This window comes from Ascidiella aspersa, chromosome 4 (assembly GCF_963924565.1).
Source record: "Ascidiella aspersa chromosome 4, kaAscAspe10.2, whole genome shotgun sequence".
Taxonomy (NCBI): Eukaryota; Metazoa; Chordata; class Ascidiacea; order Phlebobranchia; family Ascidiidae; genus Ascidiella; species Ascidiella aspersa.
This window is the reverse complement of record NC_139450.1, coordinates 261843-272546: the sequence shown is the minus strand read 5'-3', so window position 1 is coordinate 272546 and position 10704 is coordinate 261843. Positions and strand designations below refer to the sequence as shown.

At 38.3% G+C, this 10704-nt stretch overlaps 1 protein-coding gene across 1 annotated transcript; it reads right to left on the bottom strand.

The window, feature by feature from the left end:
- Positions 1-161: 161 nt before the first annotated feature.
- Positions 162-7742, bottom strand: LOC146146497 (uncharacterized). Its single transcript, XM_083386822.1, has 7 exons — positions 7522-7742; positions 5438-5600; positions 4473-4691; positions 3224-3480; positions 2645-2777; positions 1836-2035; positions 162-1444 (listed from the first exon to the last, which is right to left on the bottom strand). Exons 1-7 carry the CDS (start codon positions 7740-7742, stop codon positions 1279-1281), a joined length of 1359 nt encoding a protein of 452 aa, XP_083242948.1. The 3' UTR covers positions 162-1278.
- Positions 7743-10704: the final 2962 nt, after the last annotated feature.

Genomic DNA, 10704 nt, shown 5'->3' with positions numbered 1-10704 from the left:
TTATATTTTAAATGTAGAGACGTTTTGAAACCTATACAAGAAATCTTCATCGGGGCAATGATATTGTAACCGGGCAAATATTTTGCTATATGATAAGATTTTTGTATAGCTTATGGAAACGTCAGTAATCAGTAGGCTGTGATATGTAGCAAACATACGTAGGGTCGTAGATTGATGACCCCTGTATAATGTTAAAAGCAATTTCCCGACATTTTAAGCTTCCCGAGCAACTGCCATGTCGCATTCATTGCTTCATGACTAAGGTGGGTTATTTATAAACAAACAAGACAGAATGTAACTCTTTCGGTTTGTTTTGGTTGAACTTGTGCGATTTAAAAACAATTGACAAAAGAATCGAATGTTGGCATCGTCGTTCAGAAGAGAAACACACTATAAGACTTACAAATCAACAATATTTAAAGCAGAATAATCTATAAAACCATAGTATTAAGACCAACGACATAATAAAGCCAAATACGTATCCACAACATAATAAGATTTTAATTGTCTCAATACGACATAAACCCGCCTAAATAAGTTCTAAATTCCCCGGAAGAAGGTCCTAATGGCCGAAATAATGCCTGAAACTGCAGGGAGAGGGAATAGGTAAGCCACGTTCGTCTTCAGATATTTAATAATCAGTTGCTGTTTTTTTAATAAGTCACGTAACTTAGATTAAATGACTTACAATTCAAAGATTATTCACTATATATTTATTGACCCACATTTTTAGGTTTTACGCAAATTATATCATATCTGAACCTGAAATTAATGAACCGGTTTTAAAATAGCGATGGTCGAACCGGAGCTGAACCGGAAAATTTTAATTGCTCGAAACCGGAACTAAACCGGATTCCGAAAAAATCCTTGGACCCGAACCGAAAAAGTCAAGCGGTTCGAGTCCCTGGTTTGAAAACAACCAAGTGACGTCATAACACGCGATTACTAAAACCCTCGATCAATCAATGTTGCGGTTTGAGTATTCTGGCTTGTTTTGTGGCGATAATTCAGCAAAATATTTATATGTTTAATAAATAGGATTTGTAAGATATACAGGGGCTGGATTTCCGGCACAACTCTTGAAAGAGACGTTAGTTTAGAATCGGGGGTTTGGACTTTTTGCAAATCTTACCAATATGCAGCGTAAACGTTATAAGGCCCAACAAAAAACTTTTTTGGCCGGCTAAAATCCCTCTACATCCTCCATTTACCAAACCTCAACCCACAACCGCCAAGCAACATTGCAACACAATGGTCCTTATGACGTCACAACCAGCTTCAAGCGCTCTCAGCTTCGGTAACAACTTCCACGATGTCCACGGTTTGACAGGAACACCTTCTGCTCCTGAGCGGGAGTGAGTCGCTTTTTGTTCGATGAGGAACGCAATAAGAGATCGAAGCTACCGAAGTTAGGAACTGGATCCGAAAGTTGCGCGTCATCAACCTGAAAATACGAAAATTTGATTCCAAAAAATTTTCAAAATTTTTGATTTCATATAATAGATTACCAAAAGGTAAGTGAACTTTACAGTTAAGTAGCGGTAGAGATGACCTATAGTAAAATGATCGCTTAATATAATGAATACCCGGAATCGGTGCGCCAACGTTATCCACTGTTAAAAAAGGGTTGTCACATTTCGCATACATGATTCCTGTTTTACTTTGTTTTTTAACTTCAAGTTTTATTGTTAATATACTCGTCTAATGATCAGTGATCGACTAGTAGAAACCTGCTTCCAAATGCTTCGTATTGCATAAAGATACCCCCTTTTTACAACTACAGACAGAGCACAGAGTACATACAAACGGACAAATAAATTCAAGGTGATACTCACATGTACACGAATGGAAAGATTGCGTGGTAAGCGACCACCATGAAGTGCGCGAAGCTGTTGAGCGCCGAGCAGGTTTGTTCCGACCCCCCTAACCCCCCAACTCGACCCAAACTGATGACGTGGGACGGGAGCCAACACACCAGGAACAAGCAGTTTAGGGAAAGCACCGTCAGCATCCACTGGCCGCACGCGTCCGCCCCCTGGTGGTCGAATAAAGAGAATATTGAAACCACGCGATGGCGCTTTTATGAGTATCTGTGTGCATCTTGATAAACCTTATGTTATACAATATGTAATTGACTTTGCAATAGGTACAGATTCGTAGCCGGACTCGGGTTAAGGTTATCCTGGATTACACGAGTCCCTAGTCCGGCGCGCGCATGCGCAGTAGCAAATTGGGAAACTGTTGAAACCGACCGAAATTAAATTCTAAAGCTGGAAGAGCATATGCTGGAATATTTTTGAACCACTATGTTATAGAATATCAAGGTAAAAGTATTAGGGCTCGGGTACTCGAGATTTGTGTCCCGTGCGAATGCGCAGTACAAATTTCCTAAGATTACGCCGAAAACTGTGAGTTGCAAAGGTTGAATATCATATCGATCTGCGACCTTATTTGGTTTTGACATTCGTTATCAAGTTACATTATGAACTTATGACTTAAAAGAATTTACGAGGCTCCTTTCTTACGGACTCCGGTTTGAAAAGCATTATTATAAAGAGCTGCAAATACACTTGTTGTTCTGCCGACTGGCCACCACCGGTACATACAGAAGTATCAGGGGATGTAGTTTGGTAAATGTACTCACCGGTGATGTGGAAACCATTTTCTTGTGTTTGTGCATCGCTGAAGCTGAAATGAGCATCGAAACAACTGGAAAGACGAAGAATACCACGAACCTCGTGTAAAGCAACCTGAAGAAATGCTGCGGCTGGTCGTGTCTGCAACAATCGACCCATTATTAGCAACAATCGACCCATTGTTAGCAACAATTGAAAGTTTGTTAGTAACAATCAACTCTTTATTCTTTTGCAACATAGTCTATGTTAAAAAGAAATATTCTAAACCATTAAAATGCCTTTACTTCTGTATGGGCTTTGATATTCTTACTGCAGTTTTTACCGTCCCTACTTACTTTTATGTTAATCCTAATACAAGCAAATTATTTTTCCTGTTTTCCTGTAAAAGCTACACATCTCTAGTAAGGCTGCTTAAATCTGTCGGAAAACAAGATTGGTTTTGAACTTTCGTTTGGTTCTTATTAACTCTCCATCTTCAACTTTATCAGAACTTTGAGAAATTTCACTCTAAATCTTTTTCTATTTATTTGACCTTTATTTTGAACAATTTGTGGCACATTTCCTGGCCTAGTGAAACCACCACTTACTTGCAAGGATAGTAGAGTTTAGTTTCATTGAGCGGATATTCAGCGAACAACTTCTTCATGTGTTCCTCAAACTCGTACATGACTTGAGCTGACACAATTCGCTGGTCGTCCCCGTATTCATGCAGCGGGTAGTAGTCCATGTAGTCTCTCCATGCGTGGTCCATGTCGTCTTCAAATTCACCAGGGTCGAGCGAATGCACGGTTACGAACTCCTGGAAACTGACGTACTCTTTGCATTCCGTAGCGTTCAACTTTAGCTGAAAATATTAAATAAATTTGAAAAGTTTTGTAAAAATATGGCAATGAATGTGTAAAAAGACAAAAACACTTGAAAAATGAAACACTTTAGCCAGAAACCAGCTTTACAGTAACTTAAGCGATTTTTCATTGGGAAGCGTTCACTTGTTTCACTATTTCCATTTTTTCAATTTGGATTGAGTTGAAGGCTAAAAACTTTTAACGAGCCCAATTGGTTAGCGCACCTCACCCTAGGAACCGATAAATTAAACACTTCTGTAAGATAAAATTTATTATCATTTAAAGCAGGGTTCGCCAAACTTTTTTCATAAAGGACAGAAAGGATTTATCATCTCGGGCCTGATAGAAAATAATTGTCGAACTTTATTAACTTAGTTTTCGTCATAGGAAGATAATAAGTAACTATTGTACACAAACTGTAGAAAGCTTTAATAAATTGTGTTACAAAATTTCATCAAAATTTTTTCCTGGTTTAAAGAAAAACACCCCTAAAGCGAGCAGACATTAGTTTTTATCCACCACTGACAGTACACCAAAAAGTCTAAGAAATACAAACTCTGTTGTCTTCAACTTTAACTAAAAAAAATTAGACCAAAGTTGAACCCACCGATATTTCTTGGTATATGTAAGTAAGTTTTGCTTGCCACGCATAAGGATAAGTAAGCAACTTTTGAACAAAAAGATTAAACTGCTTCCTCAACATGCCGACACGGCAATTAGGCATTTATGGCAGGAAAAGTCGCAGGGAATGTATCGGGCAACCCTTGTCAATGGTTATACCAAAGTTAAAATGACAAAGTTAGGTTGGTCTAATGCACTCGGAACTTATACTATGAGAAGATGTCTGTTCCAATACGATAATATCCGGGCACCTTTAATTTGAATAAAACTCACGCCCTTAAACCAAGCGAGAATCACTTAAGGTACAACCAATCCGATCGGGATTCGAACTCTCGACCTTGGGAATAAGCGACCACTTGCCAGCACTCACAAATTCGCATATCTCCCATTCATTGAGCGGGTGGATCATGGAGCATCTCTCACAAATACCGAGGCCCGCGTATTGCCACTGGGGGGCGCTGCTGCCCAGGCAGAACATCCATATGATGGCGCACGTGAGCATACCGACCCCCCTCCTCGAACAAAGGGACGCGATTCGTTGGGGGAAGCTGGGACCGATGTACGTCACTGCTCGCTCAATGTTCGTCACCTGACGATGCAAAACAATATAAACATACAGGGATTCCAAGCACTTGATATTAATCAAAAAAAAGTTCCTCTTGTAATTGTAAACGTTAAATAGTAAAATTCAAAGTTTCAAAACCCGAGTAAAAACGGGATCAGACATATTTTAAAGGAATATATATTTCGCCTGTACTGTCATCGTCAGTTCCTATAAGGAAAGTAAAATACACAGCAAAGTAATAATAATAATATTAAATTAGAAACCTCTTGCAAATGGTTTTGGATCTAATAAAGATGCGCCCTTTTCTGAATATTGTAATCGTTTCGCCAAACATCATTATATAATATGTTCCACCCTGACGAAGGCGATTTGAAAAGTCGCCGAAACATTGTTTAACAACTTCAATTACCAAAGGAGCTGGTTTTGATTATTATTATTATTCCTGGTAGCAACAGTTTATATATTAAATTGCGCATAATATATCTATAGAACAAGGTTTGTAAACTTTTTTTGTAACTGAAAGGTTTGCGTGAACTGGGTTGGACCGAACTTAGGGTTAGGGCAGTGTTTCCCATATTTATATTAAAAGTTATTTGCTGACTGGTTGTTGTCCGAAGCGGTTCGCTTCTCAAGCTTTTAAAACTTTTTGTGTTCTGTTGGATTGCAAGGTTCTGTTAAAAACACATACTAAGTTTAATGCTTGAATTGTTTGTGCCTTGGAAGTGCAGTTAAATAATTAAATGTCGCAAAACATTTCAGTGATGTCATACCATAAGCAGGACGACGGCGTTGCTAAGCGATGACGTAGTAAGGAATGTGTGGATCTTGCATGACGTCACGCCTGCCGTCCATTTGTCGGATGAGTCGGCGACAAGCCTGATTATGACGCAGACAATGAACAGGATGTTGGCGACCAGCATCTGAATTAACATCCTGGAAAGATAAAAGTTTATTCAAGGGAAGCTGAAAGTAAAACTGCGGAGTCAAGTTTAAGTAACTACTTGGGAAGCCCGACGTGCGCATGCGCAGTATCAAATTTCTGATGAAATTGCAAAATGGTGTTGATGCATTGTATTCCACCTCTATGAGTGGATCTAAATATTTATCTTATTGTAGTTACTTCTTATTGTAGTTTTGTACTTAAAAGGGCGGAATACAGGCTGTAGAGCCGGAGTCGGGCTCGGGTTGTTTTCACTGGCTTGAAATATTCGGGGAAGTAACTTGAAAATAAGCGGATACCACGCACACAAAGTTTGATCCGGCGCGGATCCAGGAATTTCCTTCTGGGGCATAAAAACTTTTCAGACGTGACGTTACAAAGTTTCTTAGAGGCGTGATGTCATAAGGAAGTAACCTTAAGAACGTCACCCAGATTGATTGCTTTGTTAAAGATTTTATGTTTAATAAATATTACTTTTATACAAAAGCAATATTGCAAAGAAGTTATCGATTCGCGCCAAAAAAAAAACTCTTTATTTTCGAGGCTGCACTGAGACGAGTTTTAACAAATTTAGGCTTAGAAATCCTAGAGAAATAATTAGATTCGCGCGGAGAGCCACAAATTTTTGTATTTACTTAGGAAAACATCAATTTTTTTTGGGGGGGAGACAAGTACTTTTATAGTATTTTGAGTAAAAATGTTAAAGCTGAACGAATAGACTTATTTTTTGCAAATCAAATAAGATTTACTTATTAAATAGACACCACCCTAGTATCGGATCTCTACCAATACTACCACTCAGTATCGGATATCGGCTTCGATACAATGTTATCGGACGTCCATAAATGTGTGCTGAGAATTTTGTTTTTAAATAAACTCATGTATAGGAATGCAGTCTTGCAAGACTGAAATGCGCACTATTTTTTTTCTTCTTGTAGGCTTCTCAAAACCTCACGGCACAGTGAAAGCGGGCTCTGGTTATTAAAACATTATTGTAGACCCTAAACGAGAAAATTCATCGTTTAAAAAGCAGGTTGTTTGTGGAAAGGTGATCTAGCGCTGCGCGACGCAATATGTTAAGCCCAACAAGATACAAAGATGAATATTATACACAACATCACACGTTGATTAAAGCTGCTGACCGCTACGAACTTACAAAACGCAACTATTTCATCCCAGTTTGTAAAACTAAAATTATCTGCTGCAGTTATTGAGCAGACTATATTTTAAATGAGCGTTGGAGGAATTTGCACGTACATTTAGGCCCTTAAAAGAGTGTTGTTTAATTTTTTTCTCAGTCTCGCCATAGAAATTCAACAACAACGGTACATGTGATAGGCAAGACCGTCAGTGGTTACAGTCAAGGCCCGATCATACCTTTGGAGGCCCCAGGCATTTAAGACTTTTGCCCTATATGTGCCATTGAAAACATAAACACAATAAACCACACAAGATATTATCCATCGAAAATATAGACAGGTTTAAGATTATACTTGAGAAGGAAAAATAGGCAAACATTTATTTCAGCCGGGCCACTATTGAGGTCTGAGCCGTCTGACCAACTCTAATTATTTCATGAAACACTTAGACACCGTTGAATATTGGGCTTGGAAATTTCTGTGGTGCCCCCTTCCCTTAGTGCCCTAAGCACGTGCTGATTTTGCTTAATGGTTAATATAGAAATCAAATAGAATTTCTTTCATAAGTAAGATTGGCAATGAATATATTCCAAGTCGATTATGGCCATAAAGAGCTAAGTGAAAAAATAAAAAAATATTAAATCGACATAAGTCAAATTATTAGCGAACATCTCGCATTTATCAACCGAGTCAAAGTGAGCAACATTTTAAAATCAAGTCAAAATAAAACAGAACCCTTAGAAATAGTTCTTACCAACAAACAACATTTACTCACCATCCAGGCCTGCTCCTTGTATAATCATGCAGCATCGCTACTACAAACACAACCAGTGCATTCCCGACCAAACCAGCAGCCACCAGCACGTACAGGGCTATCGACTCCACAAGCCGATCACTCCCTCCACCCTCCTGTTCACACAATTCCCGCATCTGTTCCAGCATGTCATCTACAAGCTCATAATCCAGGCTCGCGTTAAGATAGGGATCAGGCGACATCTTCAACTTGTAATTGTCCCGGTTTTATTTAGCTGCAACTTCCCTAAATGTCTGAGGCTCGCGACTTGCACACTTTGGAAGTAAGCTCTGCTAGCCAGGGCACGTTCGCTAAACTGAAGGAGTGGGTAACCAGTGCTCCCCCTGAGTTAAGCCTGTATAGCAACCATTCGTTGCAGTCCTTGGCGTGATAATGTTATTGCGTAAAGTAAATAAAGTTTAAAATAGGGCCGTCTTGTTTAGGAATTGCATGATATTTACTACAATATGGATGCCCCTTTGCTACAAATTTGCTACAAGAATTTGAGCTGTGTTGACCGATTTTTTGCACATAAATTATTTGCTTGCATATGTTACGTTTTTATATTTTCAGTTTATTTGTTGCTTGTAATAATCGGACGGTTTTACCAATTCCAATAGGTTAACGTTTTATTTTTTACTAGGACTTGAAATTGACTTGCTCGAGTTATGGCTTGACTGGGACTTAAACTCAGCCAGTATACCTTCACCGGCCCCAACCTGGTATCGCAGCTCAGAGCAAACAACTATTGAAAACAAAACTCTAAATAATCATCTGTTAGATTACACAATACCATGTATATGAAATTCAAACCGCAAATTGTTCATAAGAAAGCCACTATTTAGGTAATACCCCCCCACCCTCCTTTAGACTCCCGCAACCGCCCCCCAGGTATCGCTGGGCTCAGAGCAAATAGAAAGAAATGCATGAGCTGAGCTGATGGGAAGTATTCTGGCTTCCGAGTGCTTCAGCGCGCGACGCTTATTGTTTCGCAATAATAAGTGCATTATTGAAAGCGCTGCCAACCTGGTGTTGAATATTGCTCGATGTTCCGCCATTTCCTTCCATCGATTGCACAACAATGCAAAGCGCGCGAGCGAAGGAAACCGAGAAATATTTAAAGTATTTGGAAAAGTTGCAAACCGGGAGATTCTAATGCGGTGAATTTTGCCTGGTCACTGCAAGTTCCTGGCGAAGCTGACTGATTTCGGTAACCTTCCCGAAGGCATTATGTGTGAGCCTACTATCCTCTGTGTGTCGTTATCGCTGGCCAGTACCACTCCATGCAAAACGGCATCAATTCTCTCAAAAACTGCAAGGAAAAAATTATAACTTTTACGAAATTTGCTGGCGTTTTTGTTGGAAGCGGTGCGTTTCTAAAGCTATTAAACAAATTTAGAACTTTCAATATCTCACTATATGTATTCTGTTGGGCGGCAAGATTTTGTTGTTGAAACATACTAAGCCAATTCACATAGTTGTGCGATATTTACCACAAACACTGATTTGCACGCAGTATTTGCATTGTGACTGCCTAGGTTGTTTGTATGTTTGTTTGTATGCTTTCTGTCTAATTGTTAGATCCGTCTGTAAGTTTTTGTGTCTACGTATTTTTTTACATATGTTTGTAAATGTCCTGTTTTAGTTATTGGGTGACCAACTAACATTCAATGAGCAATATGTTTACCAATGTTAAGGAATTTATATTCAAACTGCATCACTTATACCGGCCACTTAAATCTATTTCCTCAAAACCTCACTAAATGTATTTATTTTTGTAATTATCCGCTATGTTGCGGTAGAGCGCAGTCACACCTCCCAAATCGATAAAAGTTTCAGGTTCATTCAGGCTTTAGAAAATCCCAGCAGAGTTGTGCTTTACAGAGGACTATAATATCAACCAAAACCTACCCAGACAACAATTTTCAGGCACAATATTATTACGAAAAAAAATCTATGCTACAAGACTAAGACTGGTCTATATTTTTTGAATAAATTGAACTTAAAAAAAAATAGCCATAAATCCACAAGAAAATCAATTCCCATCACGAAGCACAAAAATTCTAGTTTTTTAGAAAAATTGTTAATTTTTAAACGCTTTATAAAAAACATTTAGAAATCAGTTTCGCAAGGTTTGTTCTCAGTTAATTTATATTTTGTGAGATTATTTTGTACAGTGAGCTTCTTCTAGGGTTCGTTATAGTGCGTAGTTACTTGTTAGGAAATAGTTATTTTTTGTTGTATTTTCTACTCCGATTAAACAGGAGGGTTTTCCAACCAATGGTTATTTTGTCACTTTGCAAGTTTGAAACCACGCCGCGCATTGAATGCTTAAACTACGTATATTGACAAAAGTATTAAAATATTTCAACCACATTGGACGCTTACAAGATTTTTGTTCCGTGTTTGATGCAAGGATTGTCACCTCGTCACGCACTGTTGAACGCGAACTACAAACTTCTCCAGTCAAGCGTGAAAAGGCGCCAGACAAGTTTGATTTTGTGGGAAACTTGGGTTTCAACTGGTGGTTGCACTTGTGGAGATTTATGTCCATGAAATAAGGGAGCAGGTTTTTTATGGTTTGGTTTTGCAAGAGACCGCCTTATTAGCAGACCGCAACTATTTCGTCGTATTTTGTAAAATTGACTTTTCTGTCGCAGTTTTAAATGTTTCCTTTATTTGGAGTGACTATTCAAGAAATCTATTGAAAAAGACCTGAAACACTCGTGTGTAGCGTAAAAATGCCTTTTTATAGTTGAAGTTGCCAAAACTTTATTTCAAAAAATGCGATGAGACACAAGACGCCTTTGGGTTAAAACGATGTTATGAAAATAGGCTGAGACACACTGGAAACATAATTTAGATTCGAGCGTTTTCTGCGTTTATATAGTCAAAATAGACAAATAATTGATTTTGTTTCGTGGCCATGTGCTCTTCTTCCCTCGAGAGCTCGTGTAACTTCGTGTAAATCGTAATAAATGTAGTTTCAGTATATTACAAGAATGTAGTTTCAGTATACCACAAGAAAATCAATTCCCCATCACGAGGCAAAAAAATTCTAGTTTTTTAGAAAAATTGTTACATAAAATTTTTTTTAAACGTCTTATAAAAAACATTTAGAAATCAGTTTCGCAAGGTTTGTTCTCAGTCAATTTATATTTTGTG

Bases quoted from the DNA above. Each gene is read 5' to 3' on its own strand.
- LOC146146497 (XM_083386822.1), bottom strand. From the start codon at position 7,742: ATGTCGCCTGATCCCTATCTTAACGCGAGCCTGGATTATGAGCTTGTA. The intron at 5,601-7,521 runs GTGAGTAAATGT...TTATCTTTCCAG, and splicing joins ACAAGGAGCAGGCCTGGATG to GATGTTAATTCAGATGCTGG. The intron at 2,778-3,223 runs GTAAGTGGTGGT...CGATTGTTGCAG, and splicing joins AAACTCTACTATCCTTGCAA to ACACGACCAGCCGCAGCATT.